The sequence below is a fragment of the Pinus tabuliformis genome, chromosome X (assembly GCF_031772625.1).
Source record: "Pinus tabuliformis cultivar Carrire ecotype Pingquan chromosome X, CPIR1, whole genome shotgun sequence".
Lineage (NCBI taxonomy): Eukaryota > Viridiplantae > Streptophyta > Pinopsida > Pinales > Pinaceae > Pinus > Pinus tabuliformis.
In genome coordinates, this window is record NC_142308.1 from 1415211674 (window position 1) to 1415235204 (window position 23531).

Genomic DNA, 23531 nt, shown 5'->3' on the forward strand with positions numbered 1-23531 from the left:
AAGATACTTGTATTCAGATTATTCTAAGAGAGCTATTGATTGATAGTTTTCACATAATATTAAGCAGAAATTAAAACAATGTTACCATAAATTCATGAAGAGGAACACTACAGCATGTTGAAACCCCAAAGACTTTTGCATTAATTCAAAAAAGTATACAAGAGAGCTTGAGAGCTTAGTACACGATCCAGAGATCGGGTAGACTGACTGACAAATGACCTCCTATTTAAGGATAAATCCTCTAACGACTAGTTTGAGTGATCCTCATCATAACAATCTCGACCGTTGATGAGGATTAAAATTTCTTTTAATCTCATCCGTCGAAATTTAAAATTCTTGAGGAAATTCGAATTTTTCAATTAAATGCATTTTAATTAACTAAAAAATAAAAATTTTGAGTTAATTTCCTCAAAATTTGACTTTGACTTAAACCCCATGGACCAAAGGCTTAAAATTTAGCAAAATAATTAATTTACCTCAGTCCTGGGACCTTTTAAAATTTGAATTTTAAGGACCCACGAATTTTGCCTTTGGAAAATTTAAATTTACCTAGGAACTATAAATAATTAAATTTTTGGCTTAGGATTTTAGTTAATTTTTGGCCATAAAATTTAATTACTTAACCTATGAGGGGATAAATTATTTTTCCAACTCTCAAGACACTTTACATCATCATTTTCATATCTTTTACATCACAAGGGGGAAAACCCATCTAAAAAGACCTTCACAGACTATCAATTTCTGTGACACAAATATAATCCAGTAGACTAGGCAATTTGTAATAAAATAACCTAATCAAATAGTTAGGATTATTCCCAAATCACTTTTACACAGACTCAATCTATAACATTAGGACTCGCCTAAGATTCTGGTGACAAAATTTATTCCGGCTTTGGGGTAAGGCTGAAGGAAAACTCTGCTGTCCATCCGAGAATGGATCGGTGAGACAAAAAACCTCCCGGAATGTAGATTGCTACCAGAAATTAGGTTTACCTAGGCAATTACATATGTGACACAGATCCGCTGAGATAATTTACATCACATATATGCAAAATGGGTTTACATTATAACATGACAATCACGCTGATGATGATAGTTGGATGGTAGAAACACATCGATCAGGCGCTATCCCTTTTGCGAAAAAGGGGGTGTACTGCTATGGGTCGTTGACACATAGTGGTCAACAACCGCTCTCACATTAATTGAAAAGCATTGCAATATGCTTTCAATATACCGCATGGGCACATGTTACAATGCGTTTTTATTCATGATATCAATGCGTTATCAACATTATCCAAATGTAGCGTTCAAGATTTGGCGAATGGAACCCAGTGTGAAAGAAGTCAGTGTATAGAGATTCGATAGGGTATGATAGATAAAAAAATTTCGAGGTTTTGACTAGCCATCTATCGATACAAAGCGCTTCCTCCAAATTATACAAGGACTCATCCATTATAATGCTATTGGCACAAATTAGGGTTTTGTGCCCTAATTATTATTCTCGACGGGAACAATGAGACAATATAATTGACGACTTCTCATAATGCTAGTTGCATTATAGTAACGAATCTTGCTCCAAGTGTTATTTTGATGGTGATGTCATGGTTAATTATTTGAAAGGTCTAGCGAAGGAGCCAAGAGATCACGAAGATACAAAAGTTAAGGGATTCATTTTGATATTGTTGTGAGCAGACTTAAAACCTTCGGCTCTTGTGCAAATAGCGATATACCAGTGGAAATTTGTTTTAAGTTCTTGTGCAAATAGCGATATACCTTTGGATCTTGTTGCAAGAACCTGAAGCAACGTGTTCATCTTGTGGCATGAAGAAGAGATTCAGTTGTGAAAACTTTTGTAAAACCATCGTTAAATTCCATACAACGCATTTTCTATTCTTGTCCCTATGACCAACAAGAATCGGCTCTCATTGCAAGCTAACTGCTTGTCCATTCTATGGCAGGATTATACAACTAGCAGATCTATGAAAGTTGACTAAAGCAACCAACAAAAGAACAATGAATGAGTAAATGCAGTCAAGGGATTTCTCTGTGATCCTTTGGTTTGGAAGAGTGTTTTTTCTCTAAGCTCTGCATGAAGGAGTCAACGAAGAAATTCTTGATTCTTGCGACCTTGATTGAAGATCCTTTTTGTAGCTTCTATCCAACAAGAAGAAGAGTTTCTAATACTGGATCTACAAGAAATCAGGGCAATATTGCTAAAGAGTAAAGACAGTGTAAACATTAATGCAATCTTGGTCAAAATATATATATATACACACTCATTCCAGTAAATGTCAAAAGGAAGAGTCGTGGTTTCCCTTGGCCAAACTGAGAAGAGCGACAAATACAACAGGGTAATGCAACACCAAATGAGAAACCCATATGAATATCATCATCGACTTAGGAAGGAATTACACTTGCATTATGCCCAGTTTGATTATGGATATCCAATATATAAGGGGACCTAGTCATAATATTATTTCTCAGAATTAGCACTGAATGTTGGCATTCCTAGTTTGTATATGGTCAAGGCAATGTTATACAATTGGGTATTATTTATCAGTGAGTTACCATTGTGGATCTCTATTCAAAGAATCTGGATACAAGAAGTTGGTGGAATGCTATAGAGCTTGAATTCAAAACAATTCATTCGATGCTCTAGGGACAATCATCCTGAAAGTCTATGGCCATGTACTTACAGTCCATTTTTTTTATTATCCACTTGAAGATGTAACAAAAGTTATGTATTCGATGTCGAATATTACATAGACTGCAAAATAAAATAAAAGACACACAAAGATCAATTTATTGTTTGTGCAAAAAATGACAAAGACTGCCTGCAAATTGTTGTGTGAATCTAAAACGAAATTGCTAATGTTGGATAAAATCATAAGGATAAAGGTTGAAGCATCAGTAAAGGGAAAGAAATTAAGTCCATTGGACAGGACTCAACGAAACGCTGTTAGTCAAGGGTGTTTTGTGCAAGCATTAAATAACCCCTTCCTGTTCATTTTCACTATAAACTAGAACCCCTCGCCATTGATGTCAAAGGGGAAGGTAAGTAGAAGTGACAAGAAGTGTTTCTTAGGACAAAAGGGGGAGGAGCGAAGTTTTGCCATCAATGCCAAAAGGGGAGATTGATGGCATTACTGTCATTGATTGCAAAGGAGCAACACAAGGGTAGCGAAGGCAAAAGAGATCCAAAGGAATAGGAGTAGCAAGGTATGGTGCAGGGATATTTGACAGCAAAAGATGAAGGTGACGACAAAGGAACAACAAGAACAACAAAGGGTAGCAGAGCAAGAAAATATCATGGCACATCTATTGGTGATGGCACACTTAAGGAGAACAGTCTGTTTCATATATTTTTATTACATATTGATTTGATTGCATGGCAAAGAAGTAGCAAGACTGGTTTGTTGGAGAATTTTTTTTGTGATGCAAGGCAAGACTCCATGACAGAAAATGCAAGGCTGCTGAGACAATGACATGAAGATGTTGTGATGCATGTCCAAGGCAAAGGAAAATATGTTGTAGATATTTTTTTGTGATGCATTAATGAGAAATGTTGTCATTGATTATGAGGAATTAATGCTCAATTATATAGTCATATGTTATTCCTATAATATTACACGATGTTGGCATTATGTTGATGAATTTAATCATTACAAGTGGATGGAAATAATATTGGGTGGAACTTTTATTTTTGTGTTCCAATATATTCAAAATGTGAAGAGTTTGGAAATGAATGAGTGGAAGGGAAAGAGTCAAACCTGTTCACGTCATATTATTATGTGGAATACAAACAACCAACAAACTATTTCTATAAAAGATATGATTTTGCAAGGCAAGATGAGGTTAGAGAGTTGGAGAATGTGTGAGAGCTGATTGAGGTGTTATGCAGTAGTTAACTAGCACATTTGAAGCTTATGTGAAGCAGATTTGAAGGAAAGAAGAGGCAGAAATGAAGATGGAGATATGCAGAATTTATGACTAGGTTGGAACCTGTTGAGGTAGGAGCCTCCTGTGGGTTATAGCCTACATAAAATCTATGGGAGTTGGAGCTTCCTTGCATATTGCAGCTTGTAGAAAATTGAGGTAGCAACCTCTTGTAGGTTGGAGCGTACAGAAAATTAGATGTAATAAAGGAGTAGGAGCTTGCCTTTGCATCACAACAATAACAAAATCATGGTTTTCTCCCTTTATGGGTTTCCACTTATATCTGGTATCAATGTGTGTTGTTATTATGTGCTGATGTGATGTTTTAATTTGCTTATTACTTCTTGTTCACATATTCAATCTGCTGGTCATTATTTGTTGAGTTGCTCATTTAATGTTTCAGTTAATGTGTTTGAAGAAAAGAATATTAACGTCCATGAATGGACTAAACTGATTCACTCCCCCCAGTTTAGTCAAGTTTTCATCAACTCGTAACAACTTGAAGGTAGGTCTGCTTGTGTCATGGACTATCAAAGTGTACTTGTGTTGAGTGCAACAAAATTTTATGAATGGAGAGATAAAGTAAAATCTTAACTGATAGCTTATGGACCCGGTGTATGAAAACTAGTATGTGATGGATTCTATAAAGACTCCCCGGAAGAAGAACAATGGAATGCTAAGTAAAAGTGTGTTATGTTTAACAATCTTCATAATAAAGATCTTGATACAGTAATAGATTTAACATCTGCAAAAGAAATTTGAGATAGATTGCAGCTTATTCATGAAGGAGAGACTAGTAGCAGTAGTACAAAAAAAGAGGAGAAAGAGGAAGAAGAAAAATCCATGTCAAAAAGAAAGGATTCATTTAAATAAGGTCTCTGCTAGTGTGAATGGACCTTATTGCCATGAAGAAAAGACAGCTGAAAAACAAGCCAAGCTTGACATAGCCTTGACTGAAATAGAAATATTGAAGAATGAAAACAAAGATTTGAAGAAATTGGTGCAGATATGTGATGAAAGAGAGCATGAATACAAGGAGGGAATCATTAGCCTAAGGAATCATTAGAAGCAAGAAGAATAGAAGAGGTAATGAGCAGATGACTAAAAGAGAAAGAAGAAGGTTAGACGTTGAGATTGATTCAGCTAGAAGTGAGTTAGAAGAAAAGAACAAATTCTATAAATAGCTAGAAGAAGAGAATGTATCCATGAAGAACTCACAAAAATTAGCCACTAAAGAGGACACAACAGCCTTGAAAAGACATGTAGAAGAAGGTAAGCAACATAATCAAAATGAAAAGAATGAGTCGAAGAAAATGCATTTTGCAAAAAGGAGATTCTTTACACCTGAGAAAGATATCAAGTGTTTTTCTTGCCATGGACCTAGACATGTAGTTGCAAAATGTAAGAGATAGCGAATCAAAGCCTATTAGCAGTAGATGCAGCAAACCGGAAGGCTCTCTCAAGCATGCAAACAGAGAAGACAATCATACACCAGGTACACAAAGAGTTTCATGGCTATTGCTATTTGTGCAATGAATTTGGGCATAATGCATTTGAATGTAAACTATTTGTAAAGAAGAGCACAAGAATACAAACAATTTCTGCCATATCTCGGTCAAATAAAATGCTATTTGTGGAGCAATCTTGGTCATATGGCCAAAGACTGCGAGTTGCTATATACTCTAAAGAGTTCGAGATAGAAGAAAGATACTGCAAGTAGACCAAACAATGAAGGAAATGCAAATAACAAAAGACAATCTATGAAAGTGTGGAAGAGAAAGAAAAAGGAGCAACTTGAGATTTCATGATAAAATAAATTCAACCTAATCTTAGGGGGAGTTGTTCACGGAAGTAATGAAGAAATAGGCCAATGTTAGAGTAGCATCATCTCAGGGGGAGAGCAACGTCTAGAAATTCTTGAAAGATTTGCTTAAATAAATTGATAATCAAAGAACAGTGAGCACTATCTGCACATCATATTCAACAAGAAAGTTAGAATGATACTAAAGAAGAAAACAATATAAATAAAATAAGGGATTGTAAGACCAACAAATAAACCTGATTTAAGGCTGAACAACGACATTATCATTGAATATAGTGTCAATGAATCAGTATGCATGCCAGTACCCAAAGAGGGTAGCAACTAGAAAGAAGACCAAGCATGTAGAAACACTAAGCAACTCTTCCTAGTCACAAAGAAACCGCAATCAAAAGAAAATGTTTGGACTGGGTTGTTGGCACATATTCACATATCTTCATCATATGTGAGTCTCTTAAGTCAAATAAATAAAATCTATACTTCAAAGGTAGAGTGGATTGACGTTCATCTCTTGAAGGAATTGATCTACCTTATGATGAAGCATGATCAAAATGCCTTAATTTTTTGAAACATTAATACCTATGATCTCATTGCACTCAAAAGAATAATAAAGCACAGAGGCACAAGACACAAGTAGAAGAAGGCTACAAGTAAGATTCTAGGTCAAGACTCATTAAGGATGGAACAGGAGAAGTGGTGGCGCGTATTGTATCTATCCAAGGCGAATTGGATGAGCATACCAAAGATTCCTTACAGATGTTGGGCAGTCATGGCGAGGGAAGCCAAGGTAAGTTTGAAGAGCTCAAAGAATGAATTGTTTGATGTTATGGAGGTCGTGGCATTTGAATCTTAGACTATTAAAACATGATCAAGAATATTGGCATTGCTAGGGCTTTTTATCTGCCAAACGTTTCTAATAAGATACCCTTAAAGGTCATCGAATACTACAAGTATCATGTTGAGGCTCAAAATTCCACAATTAAGATATCGGTCATTTCTGCGGACGAAATCAAGACTTGGGAGCAAGAATTTGTTAAAGTCGATTAGGCCACTTTGTTCGACCTTATCCTGGTTACTAATTACCTATAGAAAAAAGGGGGGGGGGAGGCAGAGAATCAATGTGCAATTCTAGATGACAGAGAGGTGCCAAAGGCGTGTATAGCTACTTTGGCAATAAATCAGTTGGTTTGGTTCGGTTTTTGTGAAATTTGGTCGAAATGGACCCTTCAACTGGGTTTTGTGGCCAGTTTGACCCGGTCGCCCAATGAACGAGTTGGTTTGACCGATTTTTGGTTCAAGCCGACCGATTTTTAGAACTATGCTTGCCACTAAAAATCAAACCCTTGCCCAACAATTTGAATTGCCTTGCTAGGTACTGTGCAACACCAAAAAATTTCGGCCTAATGCTCCCTCTGAACAGTGAAATTTTCTTCTTCCACTTCTGAGCTTCCCGATTGATCAATCACGCTCTGATGCCATGTGAAAATTTCGTGCTATGAAATTAGTCTGCAGCTAAGAAAAGTTCGCTACAAAATTTTATTGCAATGACTGGAAATTATTCTTCTAATTGTTAATTATTTTAACAATTTATCTGCTACGATAAATACTAAATAAATAACACTGCAACCTTCACAAATAAATCTACGGAAAACAATAGCACTGGAAACTGAGAAATATGCTAGCACACACACATCAAAATTAACATAGTTATGTTTGGATAAATGTCCCCGGGAAAACCAAACTTGGGAAAACCAGTGCACCAACTGAGGGTTTTATATTATTATGCAATAGTGAAATTATCTGATTACAATCTGGGTGCCGAATGTTGGTTATCCCGCAGAGAAAATACTGGCAAAAATAATCTAAGGGAATTACCCTCACTCTGAGCAATCCCGACACTGTCTGAGCTTTGAAAAGCTAGCCGTCCAACTTGGCCAGCGCAGGCTCTGTGTCAATCTGATGTTGCCTGCCACACGTGCTGCTTGAATCGACTGCTAGTCTAGCCATCCTACCTGTTGTTGATTGGGAAAACGCTTCTTCGGCCCTTTGGAACCTCTGCTCGACCTCTGGAACTGAAAATGTCTTCCTTCCTCAGCAAATCAAATTGCCCTTGAAGCCTTTGTGATGCTTCTGCGTAGCCTCTTGGAGAAATTTCGGCCTCTATTTGCAATGCACTCATCGGATCTGGAAATCTTCCTCCGGATTCACTGTCTGTGCTCCTCTCTGTCTCTGCTTCCCTACTGAAGCTCGAACTCTTCCAGCACTGTTGGCTTTCTGGAAAATCGAACTCTTCAAGGAAATCAAACTCTCTATGGTTCTCACAAGTGTTTTCTACATCTACCCATTGACTTCTTATAATCTTTTGTTGGACCTCCAACGACCAAGATTATAACTTAATCAAGGGCCCAGATTAATTCCCTGTCGATCTGTGTTAGTTTCTAGATGATTCACACCTTATCTCAATTAATTCTGATTAATTAACCCGTTTTCGTAAGTTTAGACTTAGGAAATATTTAAAAATAGAACAATAATCTAATTGAGACACTCTAGGTGGAATTTCCAGAAACAATTTCTGGGTTATGGAGAACTCTTGTGTTTTAGTCTGTCCACAAAGTTTTGAGACTAGAACACCTCCGATGCTACAAAAACTAACAGGATCCACTCAAATCCACGTAGGGTTTATGATCCTACCACGTAAACGGATCCTTCAAACCTGGAAACAAATCCCATCATCCATGCTATTGAAATGGATGCTGTGCTAGCTAGCCCTCACATGTTGGATACCAAACAAATAACATTAGAGTTTTTGGTTTATGTTTTATTTTTTTAAGGGATTTGGCATTGTTTGGAACCCTCAAAAACAAATATTCTATTTAGAATTTTAGTTAGATTACTTATTAGTAAGCTGTAGGCTGTATACTTGTATAAGTTATTAATTACTTATAGGCTGTATGGCACATGATAATTGTAGCAGGAAAGGTTAAGACATCAATATTTTAATTTTCATTTTTTGATAATCCTGATAGGAAAGCTTTGAGACAATGCATAGACAATAATGCGTAGTGTACAAAGGATGGCTATGCCATTAATGATTTAATTAGATCAATCCCATGCAACTCTAGGTGAAGAGTCCTCTTAGAACAATATGATACATAGACTGTAGCATGTTCTCAAACAATGTAGAATATTCATTTACCATTATAACTAGATGGAAATTTTTAGATTTCAAGGAAAATGTCAGGGAAGATGACAGGTTAATCACAATACAGAGTTGAAATATTCAAATGAATGATCATGTAGACCCATTTTTGGGCATGTATTTATACCTACTCTATATCATCATATCAATAGAGTGATCATTGATTAGACGCTAAATTTTGTATTTACGATTATCCTTTTTGTATGCATGATGCATGATGATTTCAGCCTTCAAATTTATAAATTATCTAACGATTTCAATTCTAATGTTGTGATTCATGATTTGTTTTGGATTTTTAATGTTGAATATGTTTTTAAAAAAAGAATTATTGTATTTTTTGTGCATGGTGTTTCCCTACCATATCTAGATCCTGGCTTTTCAAACATCTGGTGGATCTGTATCTGGATCTGAATCTGGATCCACATCCATTTCCATTTCCTGGTAACTTAGGTTAATAGAACCTCATAAAACATGTGTAACACTGACTATGCACAAAAATATTCTCTATCTTTTGCAGCAATACAGATTTTCTTTTTCTGGCCCCTTGTTTTTCTGTAAAATTCTTGTCTTCCCCTTAAACTTTATTAATCTCTATGTTTTATGTTTTATGTCATGAATTGATAATTTATAGACCTTTGCGAACCTCCCTACGATATACATTTAATTTTATAGTATGTATCAACTTTACGGCATATAGATGTTGAGTCTATCTATTATCTGTAATGTCTCGTTGCATATGGATGTGCATGCTTTCTTTTGACTTGGCAAATCTAAAATGTTTCTCTGTGTGTGCATACCTGAAAAAATGACATGTGTCATATCTCTTACGTGGTACATGCTTTTTGAAATTGAAGGGAGTGAGAACGAGTGACTTGATATTTGAATGGCCATGGACAATTTAAGCAAAAGTTTACCCCCTTTGACTCCAAGAAGAACAGGACTTCTGAGAGATCAAGTTCAGTTGGTAAAAAGGAAGGATTGCGACAGATATGAAATTGCTCCAATTCCGGAACTGCTGTCATTTGAGAAAGGCTTCTTTGTAGTAATCCGTGCATGCCAACTCCTTGCTCAGCACATGGATGGCATTATTGTGGTAGGACTAGCTGGTCCTTCTGGGGCTGGAAAGACTGTCTTCACAGAAAAGATGCTAAGTTTTATGCCCAGCATTGCTGCAATTTCAATGGACAACTACAATGATTCAAGCCGTGTTATTGATGGCAACTTTGATGGTAAGTGCTCTTTCAGTTTTTATGGTATGTAGGGAATGGTGTTCTTGAACTGCAATGCAGTGAGCATCATAGGAAGAAGAAATTTTGCAGCAATGCTAATGCAATAGTGGAGCACTCATCACATCACTTGGTATTTGAACATTATTGTCATATGTAGACTTGTATGGATCTAAGGCAAATAAAGTGCTTAAATTCTCATTTTCGAAAAAAACAGAAGTGGTTATTTCTGCAATGTTTAATTATGTGTAGTACCTAGGAAAGATTTGTTTTTATCTCTTTTATTAAAATTAACATAAACTCATATGAAGAATGTTTCTAGAATAAAAAATATCTAGTTAAATTTTCTTCTCTTCATTTTTTTCCCTTTGTTCTTTATGGAATACCCAATATATAAGTTCTTTGGTATTGGCTTTCCTAGTTTATTGCATTTGTCATTCTCAATAGTTCCTTGAGAGAACTAACTATCTGTAAATTTCAGGTATTCTATACTTGGATCATATATGAGTAGGTGGCTATAGTAACTCCTGATGTCTGAGAAAATATTGTGAATCTCATCGGCTGGATTTTCATTTGAATTATTTGTCTAGTATGTGCCAGGCATTTTCATACTTCGAAAAAATTTGCTTTTTGAGATTTTGTTTATGCCTATCCAAAATATCAGGTATTTCAGTATGCCGAGTCAATCCAGGCTTGGACTATTGAAGGAGCAAAAAATCTTTAGGATTTATAATTTATGAGAATCTTATAATAATACTGTAAAATATCAAATTATTCACCTCATACACAACATCCTGTTTATAGCTGAATCAACATCACATTAGTGCCTTTTGTATTTGTATTTGTGCTAGTGTATTTCCTTACATTTACTTTCTGCAATGTTCTAATTGTGAAGGCTGCAGTAGAATATATTTTGATATTTGCTGTAAGAATATTGTAGATAAATTTTATCTTAGGTAATAAGTAGAAGAAATAATATTAATCACTACAGTATACTTTTTATTTATAAATTTTCACATGCCTTCAGTCTTGTTTCTTCGATCTTACAGAGTGACCATAGATCTTGAAATGGAGTAGTCTCTTTCTTCCCATATAAACTTGAAGTGAAGTTACCCCATTCTTCCGGTAGTGCATTCAGTACCACTGTGGTCATCTCTCTATCAGACATGACTTCTCCTAGCTCTTGTAGTTGATCTCGAATTTCTGATATCTTCATGAAGTATGAAGCTATTCCATCTTCCTTGGACATCTGTAGTTTGTAGAGTTCTTCCCTTAATGAGATTACTTCTCCTGCAGTACTTTCAGAAAACAGCTCTACGAATTTGTCATATTTAGCTTTTGCAGTCTCGAACCTTGATACATATGGGATTAGAGAGTCTTTTATAGATTCTATAAGAATCCTTTGGGCTCTCACTTCTCCCTTCATGAATCGAGCATGTGAGTATCTTCCTTTGGAGGTTGGGTTATCAACCCCTTGATGTGATCCATGATCTCATTCTCAATAAGATTTAGGTCTGCCCTTTTCTTCCATGCAAGGAAATTTGCAACCCCAACCAATTTATTGCTTTACTTGCAAAAAGACATTTTGTTATTATCAGATATAGTCATAGACTTACTTGAGAAATCGATGCTTGCTTCCTCCTTTATCTTGATGTTGATAGAGGATTTGCTTCTTGAGAGATTGATGAGAGAGAGCTTGATTCACGATCCTTCTTGAATGTTTTAGTCTTCCTTCTTTCTTGAAGATGGTTTCAAGACTCTTGTTGGTGTAGATTTCTTCAATCTAGGGTTTTGAAGATCTTGACCTTGGTAGCCCTTGAATCTGCTACGATCCTTCTTGATTGAATGCCCCTTCTTGACTTTAGCACCTAAGCTTTAATACCATGTTGAGAAATCTAGGGCATGGATAGTTAAAAGATTTCTCTGCTTGATAATTGCTTGTGATATACTTTTATTTCTTAGCTTATAGTCTTTTCTTCGTTATGTTATTATTGTGTTCTTTTCATCAAGGCAATTACCAATATGCACAATAAAAGACAAGTGACATAGTATGTAGGCTTGTCAGCCAAGGCCAAAACCTCACCTCTTGAGAGGAAAACCTGATCAAAATTCTTCTTCTAGATCTTCAATTGATGAGTACCAAGACCATGGAAAATACCCTTGGCTCTAGTATTCTCCCAAGAACCTTGTCACTAACCTTGATGTGCTCTGCTACTTCCCTTTCTTGACTTTCCTCTTGATCTTGAACTGCTCTCCTCAACTCCTTCTAGAGAAACTCAATCTCTATCCTTCACACTGCTTCTTCTCTGCTTCTTTTAGAGAATCTCAGTCTCTATGATCTTTGTCTCTAGCTCGGTCACCCAAAACAAGTATCCCAGAAGAATCCGTTCTTCCCTGACCCCAAAAGAAACTCTCCTTCGCTAACCCCAAAAGAAACTTCTCCTTTGCTATGCCTAGAAGAAACTTTGCTTCGCTAGCCCAAAATATTCTCTCCTTCGCTTGCCCAAAAGAAACTCTCCTTCGTAATGTCCAGAAGAATCCTTCTTATCACTTCTTCGCACTTCTTCTTTGTGGTCTCTTCTTCGTACTTCTTCTTCACCAAATGCTTGTCGAGTTGCTTGCCTCTAAGTGAGGTCGAGTGTGGCTACTTATACACCTCACCTCATGCGCCTTAGGCCGACATGAGCTCAAGTAGGTAGGCCATCTTCTAGCAATTTCTTCCATTGTTGTAGGCTGACTTGAAGAGGATAAGTGAGAAGGTCTTGGAGGATACTTTACATAGACAATTTTGACCTTTTACAAAGTGTAACATGACTTCATTACATGACAATGACTTTATCATTTTATGACTAGATGACAAATAATTCCTAAAGACCTGCAATGGGAGTCTTTGTTGATTTCTGGTAGCATCGAATGTGCTCTAGTCTCAAATTTTGCAGAGAGGCTTAGGCACATGTATTCCAAAGAACCCAGAAAGCGTTTTGGGAAATTCCACCCAGAAACAGTTTTATTAAAATAATTAATTATTTTTAATGGGACCTGTTGTCGCACAGATTGTCACGACAACGCTCAGACCGGGGGCTGTCACTCTGATCCCCGATCTCTCCGTTTAAGCCTGTCTCCCGCGGCTAAGGGGGGTAGACCCTGTAGGGAAATGGACGACCAACTGTGAACCAGTTGGATTGGGAGACACGAAGGAACAAGCACTAAATTGATTTTATTAATTTAATGGACCAGTGCCTTATGGGTTTGATGTTTAAACGATTACTTACTAGATGTTGCAGAAATGTAAACCGTGTATAACAATCATTTATCATCAAATAACTTGAACGATGCAAGATATCCAGTAAATTCACAATGTTTTAACGATGATCTAGCAATTTAAAACTTCGAAAGATAAAGCTCGATACACAACCACGTAATTTTTAAACGCTAACCAGATATTACATTCATGATCATTCAAGCATGCCAAATCACATAAAAGATTAATCAAAATTTTAGCCTCAACAGGAAAAAATAAAGCGTGATAAATTCCCAAGGCAAGAAAAAAAAATTCCCAAAATATCTTTATATTTTTCAGATAAAACAAAACTTTTTAAATCAAAAAATCTAAATAATATTAAAATCTAAACTAAATTAAATCTAAACTATAAGAAAAGAAATTCTTTATGCCTTTTAAAGTTTTATAATTTTTTATGATCTTTTTTTTTTTAATTTTTATTTATTTTTAAAACAAAACTTAAAATTTAAATCTAAACTAAAACTAAAGTAATCAAAACTTGAAATAATTAAAATCTAATCTAAAACACCTAAAAAAAAATAAAATCAAAAATAAAAAAAACTAAGGATTAAAACTTTTTATGTTTTTTTTTTGATTTATTAATTTTTTTTGTTGTTGTTGTAATTTTTATACTTTTTGATTTATGAAATTAAAAATAAAACAAAACTAAATTTAAATAATCTAAAGTCTAAAATCAAAAACTTGAGTTAAATGAAACTAAAGGTAAATGAACAAAAATTTAATTCTAAAACTAACCACGCTAACCATATCAAAAAAAATTTAAAAATCGATTTTTTTTTTTTTTTAATGTTAAAAACACAACATCATAACAAAAGATACGCTAAGAAAATAACCCAAATGAAAGTCGAATACCTAAAACCCTAGCCGCATAGACTTGAAAGATTTTCGACTTGCTTTGGTTATCACTTGTGCAGGTCGGACAGCATGAGGAGACTGAGAAAAAAAGACGGCGAAGGTGATTTCGAGACTTGGAAAAATCGCAGAAAGACAAGACGCGGATCAGAGCGAGGATCAGTGTGAAGGGACGAGGATGGGCAGCACGATGGGGAAGCTTGCGTACAGGCGTGGATGGGCGCAGGTCTGGCGTGGACAATATTGAGGAGATGCAGCGTGGAGACTATGAGGGTTTTGCAGATGACAACGTGAAGGGTGAGGGATGACATTGTTGAAAGCTGTGTGAGATAGCCACGTTTTTTTTTTTTTCCTAATATGTTTTGCAGGTGTGGAGAGGGGCTGAAGGGAGCAGCAATGACTGCGTGTAGAGAAAAAACGTGAGAGATGTGTAGAAGCTGGAATGGCCAGCGTAACAAAAAAATGAATTCATGCAGAGGAGAGTATGGCTTGTGCAGCTGAGCGATTGAAGATTGTGGAAATGTAGATTTGCCTCCAAAAAAAAATAAATTTCAAAATGCCCTTGTAACACAATGAAACCCTGAGGAATAGCAAAGATCTGATCAAACCCTCGGAAACCTTCAGAAAACCCTGCAACCTGAAATGAAAGATCACCCAAAAATGATATGTGCATAAAACAAAACTAAAAACCCTAAACCCAACAAAAAATTTACAGTATTTACAAACTGAAAGCTCTTAAGCAGCCAGATTTATCAATAATCACAGTAATATTATCAGAATTTAATTTTAATGTAAAACGCTTCAGAAAACCCTGCATGCATTCATAAAAAATATTTCGAATGATAAGCCTGGGATCAAGAACTGGCTGGGCTCTTTCAAAAAACACAACCCGGGAGTTGGCTGGTTCAGCCGAGAACTTCCCCTAACGCCCGGTAATCTGAAAAAAAGGATTTCCTGCACAGCTTAAAATCAACCATCAACATAGAAGGAGAAAACAATAGTGAAACCCCGATCAAATGGAGATACCTGCCACTATATTTCAGAATCTAAACTATCATTCAAACCCCAAAGATCAAACAAGATACCTGTGCCTAGATCAATCTTCATTAAGCTATCATTAATGGCTGAAAATAAAATTATGCAGAAAAAATAGAACAATCTTACAGCATTTTCAGAAGAGTAACACCAGCAAGATTTTTAACCCCAAAGTCTTCTTTATTGCACAAAAAATGACTACAAGAGAGCTTTCTTTAGCACTAGACTCTCAGATCAAATCCTCTTTCAAATGAATATCACTCTATTTAAAGGAAAAATTCCCAACAGCTAGTTCGAGTGATCCATGTCAAAATGATCTCGACCGTCAATGAGGATCAGGACATCTCTTAATCTCATCCGTTGAATTTTTTAATGCATTAAAAATTGAAATTCTGCATTTATTTACTCAAAAATATTATTATTTTTAAGTTTTTATTTTATTATTATTATTATTATTATTTTTTATTTAAATTTTTATTTATTAGTTATTTTTTAATTTTTAATTGATTTTTAAATGGATCCTCGAACTTAGCCTTTGGAAAAATCACCTAGACCTAGGACTTAGGACTTATGAGGGGATTAAAACATTTTCTAACCCTCAAGTCACTTTACATCATGACTTTTACAACTTTACATCTCAAGGGGGAGAGCCCATTTGACTTAGACCCTCATAAACCACCCAGTTCTGCGACACAACTATAATCTAGCAGATCAACACACTAGGATTCTCCTAAGATTCTAATGACAAAATCCATTCCGGCTTTGGGGTTAGGCTGAAGGAAAACTCTGCCGATCATAGATCGGTGAGACAAAAAACCTTCCGGAACGTATATTATCACTAGGAAATTAGGTCCACCTATGCAATTTACATACATGACTCATATCTGCTAAGATTATTTACAATTCACACATGCAGACTAGGTTTACAACATAGTATGATCAAGTCGACGATGACTGTCGAATGGCACGGACATGTCGATCAAGCGATATCCCTTTTTGCGAAGAAAAGGGGGTGTACTGCTATGGGTAGTTGACCGGTAGTGGTCAACATCTGGCTCTACTTGGGGACACGTTGCTGCACTGTAGGAACGTGAGAATCCAGAATCTGCATCCACGCAACACACAACAGAAATAAGTAGCGTCCATCCAAAAATCATCATATAACATTAAGCACAGGAAAGATAAAAGCTCTTCATTTATTAACTATCTAGTAACATGAAAAGTAAATCTAATCCTAAAACAGAAATGAAAATGCTGAAAAAAACAAGGAGTAAGGTTAGAAATACAGGGGATGCCCCATGGCATCAGATGTGTTCAATATAGTGTATACTGAGCATTTGCCTGCTTTCAGGCAAATCTGTCGGCTGCTTGTCGGATGTGCCATGTCCAATTCTACATATGGTAGGACTCTTTCCTATCCGAAAATCAAGCTGCTCGCGGCCGTCTGATGCATCAAATCTTCTTCTCATTTTCTTCCTCTTGCTCTTTTTCTTCCTAGTAGGCTGTATTATTGATGACGTGGAACTTTTTGCTTCAAAACTCTCAGATGAAGTATGCAAGATATGCGTGACATGTATTTCTTCATTCTGCATCTGCCCTGCCAAGGATGATGGACCAATCTCACAGGTGCCATGAGTTATAACTTGATCTTGAATGACTGGTGGATTAACCGTGTGAGTATCAATCTGATTATTAATTTCCCTTTCATCCAGGCAATTTTCAATGGAACAAAGAACCTCATAACAAGATGGAGCTTGCTGTAACAGATAAGGAGGCTTCTGATCTATTGACATTCCTCGGTTTCTTTCATCTTCCGATTGCTGTTGAAATTTCTGAAACTGTATTTTAATGGCATCCATCTGACTAAAGTGTTCAACCTTTATAGCACTAATTTCCCTGGCATGGTTTTCTTCCATATCTTTTATTACTTTATCGTTCTTTTCCTTTATGGTCATCAAGCAATACTGCATAGAGTTTATCTCTTCCTTATGATTTGCTTGCATGTTTGTCATATTTTCCTCTAAGCCTGATAACTTGCTTTGCATAAAACTAATTTCTGTGTCATGATTAGTTTTCATGGCCTCAATTTCCTTAGCATGCTGATTTTGCATAATTTCCATCTCCTTATTACGTTTTTCCAGGTGGGTGCATAAAGTTCTCACATCATTAGCGTAATTAGTTTGATTGACCTCCATATTTTTTACCAGCCGCATTAGTTCTTGTATAATTTGCTTCTGATCTTCCTTTTCATTGTCAACACTGTTTTTACAATTTGTCCCTGCTTTTCCACTATCATAGATTTGATCTGCAATGGTACAGGTGGATGGCACATTCTGATATGAAGAATTGTCTTGGAATCTTTCATCGACAGTTGGACCTTTTACAAGATTACTTTCATTCTGTTGCACAATTTTAGGGGCACAAGGCGAGCTATCTGGATCACCATATCTATCTTTAAAAGCATCGACAATGTCTTGTAAAGAAGTGAAAGAATCTTCAGGACAATTATTAAACTAGTTCAAAGCATCACCCTTTAAAGAATGGACAGATAGACGCATCTTGACATCTTCATGATTATATTGAGGAAGTCTACAATATATGATCATTACACAAGTAAACCTGTTTAAATGCTATCTAACAGCGACTGAATCACCACCTGAGAACAAAAATAATTTAGAAATGGCCTCTTTCGGAAAATCATGGAGATTATCAGTAAAATGACATGGTTTAAATGAATAATCCATGATGAATAACTAGGGACCAAATGGATGATAGAACGAGATCTGTGCTCAAGAAAATCAATGGATGAAAGAAGTGGAGTCGCCACTTGAACAATGAATCTAATTCTAGGATCCAAAAAGCAACAAACAAGCTGATATGAGGGAGGCTTCTTGTCTGGGAAAAATTAAAAAATTGGAGTTGCCACCCAAACAAGAAATGAACCGAAGAGTAGTTGCTGATATGACGAAAGATAAGGTGATGAAAAGATCAAAAGACGTCAAAGAATGTTGGCCGTTTGACAGGCTAATGAATGGCATAAAAGATGAGACGATGCCCAAAAATTTTGACTCTGCCAGCTCAAATGAAAAATAAGAAAGAAGAAATAATGATGAATGTCGAATAAACCAAGGACAGAAAAAACTCTGTCCCCGGCAACGGCGCCAAAAAATGTTGTCGCACAGATTGTCACGACAACGCTCAGACCGGGGGCTATCACTCTGATCCCCGATATCTCCGTTTAAGCTTGTCTCCTGCGGCTAAGGGGGGTAGACCCTGTAGGGAAATGGACGACCAACTGTGAACCAGTTGGATTGGAGACACGAAGGAACCAGCACTAAATTAATTTTATTAATTTAATGGACCAGTGCCTTATGGGTTTGATGTTTAAATGATTACTTACTAGATGTTGCAGAAATGTAAACCGTGTAAAACAATCATTTATCATCAAATAACTTGAACGATGCAAGATATCTAGTAAATTCACAATGTTTTAACGATGATCTAGCAATTTAAAACTTCGAAAGATAAAGCTCGATACACAACCACGTGATTTTTAAATGCAAACCAGATATTACATTCATGATCATTCAAGCATGCCAAATCACATAAAAGATTAATCAAAATTTTAGCCTCAGCAGGAAAAAATAAAGCGTGATAAATTCCCAAAGCAAGAAAAAAAAATTCCCAAAATATTTTTATATTTTTCAGATAAAACAAAACTTTTTAAATCAAAAAATCTAAATAATATTAAAATCTAAACTAAATTAAATCTAAACTATAAGAAAAGAAATTCTTTATGCCATTTAAAGTTTTATAATTTTTTATGATTTTTTTTTTTTTTATAATATTTTTAAAACAAAACTTAAAATTTAAATCTAAACTAAAAGTAAAGTAATCAAAACTTGAAATAATTAAAATCTAATCTAAAACACCTAAAAAAAATAAAATCAAAAATAAAAAAAACTAAGGATTAAAACTTTTTATGTTTTTTTTGTGATTCATTATTTTTTGTTTTTTTTGTAATTTTTATACTTTTTGATTTATGAAACTAAAAATAAAACAAAACTAAATTTAAATAAATCTAAAGTCTAAAATCAAAAACTTGAGTTAAATGAAACTAAAGGTAAATGAACAAAAATTTAATTCTAAAACTAACCACACTAACCATATCAAAAAATTTTAAAAATCGATTTTTTATTTTATTTTATTTTATTTTTTATGTTAAAAACACAGCATCATAACAAAAGATACGCTAAGAAAATAACCCAAATGAAAGTCGAATACCTAAAACCCTAGCCGCATAGACTTGAAAGATTTTCGACTTGCTTTGGTTATCACTTGTGCAGGTCGGACGACATGAGGAGACTGAGAAAAAAAGACGGCAAAGGTGATTTCGAGACTTGGAAAAATCTCAGAAAGACAAGACGCGGATCAGAGTGAGGATCAGTGTGAAGGGACGAGGATGGGCAGCACGATGGGGAAGCTTGCGTACAAGCGTGGATGGGCGTAGGTCTGGCGTGGATAATACTGAGGAGATGCAGCGTGGAGACTATGAGGGTTTTGCAGATGACAGCGTGAAGGGTGAGGGATGACAATGTTGAAAGCTGTGTGAGATAGCCACGCTTTTTTTTTTTTTAATATGTTTTGCAGGTGTGGAGAGGGGCTGAAGGGAGCAGGAATGACTGCGTGTAGAGAAAAAACGTGAGAGATGTGTAGAAGCTGGAATGGTCAGCGTAACAAAAAAATGAATTCATGCAAAGGAGAGTATGGCTTGTGTAGCTTAGCGATTGAAGATTGTGGAAATGTAGAGGACCCTAAGTCTAAACTTAGGAAAATAAAATAATTAATGGGTATTAATCTAACTATGGGTGTAACTTCTAGAAGAAGATGAGGATCAAGCAGAAATGATCTTAGCCATTGATTAGCTTCAAATCTGGACTGTTGAATGTCAACGAGGAGATTATTTAAGGAAGCTTGAGGGTCATTTGGAAGACACACAGAGAGTTGATTAGTTCGATCGAATTGCTGAAGCTAGAGGCAACACAGTGATTTCGTAGTGATCACGCAGAGAGGGGCAAAGAGAGTTTTGGTTGGAGGATCTTCTTCGGAGCCAAGAATACTCAGCAGAGAGGCAGAGAGACAAACGTAGGAGATAGTGCAGAGGGCAAAGAGGGTGACGCAGAGCCATGAAGGGCTCACACAGGCCCCGTGCAGAGCAACGCAGTAGCTTCCAGTGCAGAAGTTAGAGTTTACTGAGGAACCTGACGTTTATGAGACAAGAGGGTTGGAATAGGCTTCTGAGGGCAAATCGATTTCTAGTTGAGCTGACGTAGGGTAAGGCCCATGCAGGGGCAACATAGAAGTGGCCGAGGAACTTGTGGTTCAGTTGCTAGATCAGCCGGGGCTTGCAGTGTAGAGTGAGGTAATCTCACTAATTTCTTCTGCCAAGTGATTTTCTCTGTAACTGGATTGTTGGGAGGGCATCCAACGATTGTATTCATAAATACTTTTGCTTAATAATAAAACCCTCAGATCTGTTGCACCGTTTTCCCGCATTGAGTTTTTTCGGGGACATTTGTCCAAAAACAACTGTGTCATTTGTGTGTATCTTCTCTATTGTTCAGTTTCTTGTTTCGGCATATTATTAAAATGGTGTAGGCTGCAGTGTATGTATTTCGATGTTTGCCGTAGGAAACTGCAATAACTTGTTTATGTAAATCTAACAAGTAGAAGAAATATCATCAGTGTTGCAGTAAGAATTCTCAGGTTTAAGGAATTTTCACAGTCTTGACTCAAATACAAAATCTCTTGCTCATGAAACCCATGAAGCAAGTCAATACAATAATTCTAATTTTTTTTTTCTTTACATCTCATTACATAAAAATTAAAATCATAATTACATGTCATTATGAAGACCGAACCTAGTTACACTTTTCAACACATCAGAATCTTTGTTGAAAAGCTTCATCTCTACTTGGAGGAAGCAAGAGTTACATAGACAGTCTTCATTCCACCTACTTTGGGCTCCACAGTTTGAAAGAATGAAGGTATGATGATAGAAAAGTGCAACATGATAATTTAGTACTCCTCCATCTTCAAGCAAGGGAAAGGAAGCTGCTAAAGGAATTCTAGATGACCATGTGAAGAAAAAGGTATGCATATATTTGGTAAACTGTAATAGATAGATACAATCATGTCATCACTTAATTGTAGCTAGAATGGTTAGAATGCTCTATCTCATGAGCATGATTGAAGAAGAAAGAGCTCTTCCATATGAAGAATACATGAAGGCATAAGTTTGTCATACTACTTAAAGGCATGATGGAATCGACATACTATATGACCTCCTAAAAATATAAGGAGGTGGGCCATAAGGTTTCTAATAAGAAGGAACCATGTATAGAGACGCTAAAAGAAACAATATGTGAAGAAGTTGAAAGAAGAGTTCATGAGAATACAACTACATAGATGATATGGATAATCAACATTTGATGTTAAGAAGGATTAGATTTGACATCTCCATGAAGAAGCTATGAAGACTCTGATAAGTATAGTAGGAGAACCTTGGTAATAGATGTCTTGGAGATGGACTCATATTGTATACAAAAAGATGTTGATGTTGCAGAAGCAGATGTTATGAGGAAGGGCCATCATAAAAATTTTTATTTTTGAAAAATGAGCATCTGGTTGGATTGGAATTTGGGGCTACCAATAGAAAGTTGTAGAAAATTCACCTACAACTAGTACACATAAAATTGGATGACTGATTTTGAAAGGAACATGACTTGGAAGAGGGAGCAATATGAAGAATAGTCAGATGATGATAAAGGTCACTTTTCGATGAAAAGAAGGATGACATGACTAGCATTAATTGGTTCAAAACTATGTTTTATTGAAGGGAAGTGATGAGAAAGATGACTAAAGCCCTACAAAGAAGTTATGAAAGACGATGGCTCCATGATGTAGAAGTTGAAGTTTATTCATGACATGATGATGCAGAAAATGGGAGCCCTACAAGCAATTGATAGCACCATGATCTCCACACAAGAATAGATAGTTGTTGCTAGAAACAAGTCCCTAGTTAAGAGGGAGCTTGGGTATATTCCTTTCACGTTACGGAATGAGCAGATCCTTCCTAGTTGCGAGGGAGAGATAGACACATCATTCTTGTCTTCACATCATGAAGAAAGAATGGAGGATTGGGTAAGCATCTGAGACCGATACTCTTTGAGGATGAGGTAGGGCATCCAATAGGCAAGAGTAGTCGATGAGGAGATTCCTTGAGGATGTGTAAATCCAAAAGGGGAATGGTCCTAAAAGGACATACCTTGTGAGCATCCGAATGGGGTATGTGCCTTGAGAGACAATGATGATGGTGTCTATAAATCATTGTCTACCCAGCATTGTGCTCTAATCTAGTGGAGAGATAGAGTTGTTAGTCGAGGCCTTGTTATATGACAATGCTGGTTGATATGATGAGATACACAGATATAAGTTGAAAAGATAGCTTATAAGATGACTTACCAATACAACTCTTCTTATGAGAATTCTTCAGTATGAGAATGTCCTTGTACCATCTATGTATTATGAATAACTCCCTAGTTAAGAGGGAGTGTTGAAATGTGTAACTAGGTTCGGTCTTCATAATATCTCATGTACTATTGATTTTATATATTTGATATAAAAGAGAAAGAAAAATATTATTGTTATTTATAAAGCATGGGGTTTCATGCTCTAAGTTAAATTGTTCTAGGTCAAACACCCATTGTGTGCTTCTAGGATTTGTTAGAAGAGTCAAGAAAGTCAAAAGAGTCTTTTTCATATTCATTAGACCCTATTGGGCATTTTGTATCATGTGAAAAGAATTATTTTTGAGTCAAATGTGTCAATGTATCCCTCCGATCAAGTCGAACTGCAAGAGAAGAAGTCAGCCCTGTTTACGATTATTCATCCTCCATGAATAATTATATATATGAGTCACTCGACCACACTTGAAGATGATTGATCCAACTCCATCAGCAGATAAGAAAAGAAGTCTAAAGCTAGCGAAGAAGAGGAGAATTCATAGAAGAAAAATCAAAGTTTGAACTCTGATTTTCAGCTACATTCTCCCATACGTGCGAAGGAATTAGGGCACATTTTGTTGCTACAAGACCGAATTGC

General features: G+C 36.0%; 1 protein-coding gene across 7 annotated transcripts in view; it reads left to right on the forward strand.

The window, feature by feature from the left end:
* The window catches only part of LOC149145336 (inorganic pyrophosphatase TTM1-like), a 359903-nt gene that overhangs the window by 219100 nt on the left and 117272 nt on the right, over positions 1-23531 (forward strand). For all 7 annotated transcript variants that reach the window (XM_089447149.1, XM_089447147.1, XM_089447145.1 and 4 more), the window contains one exon: positions 9809-10183. In XM_089447149.1, the coding sequence (XP_089303275.1) occupies positions 9838-10183 (346 nt within the window). In that variant the 5' untranslated portion in view covers positions 9809-9837. The remainder of the gene's footprint in view (positions 1-9808; positions 10184-23531) is intronic.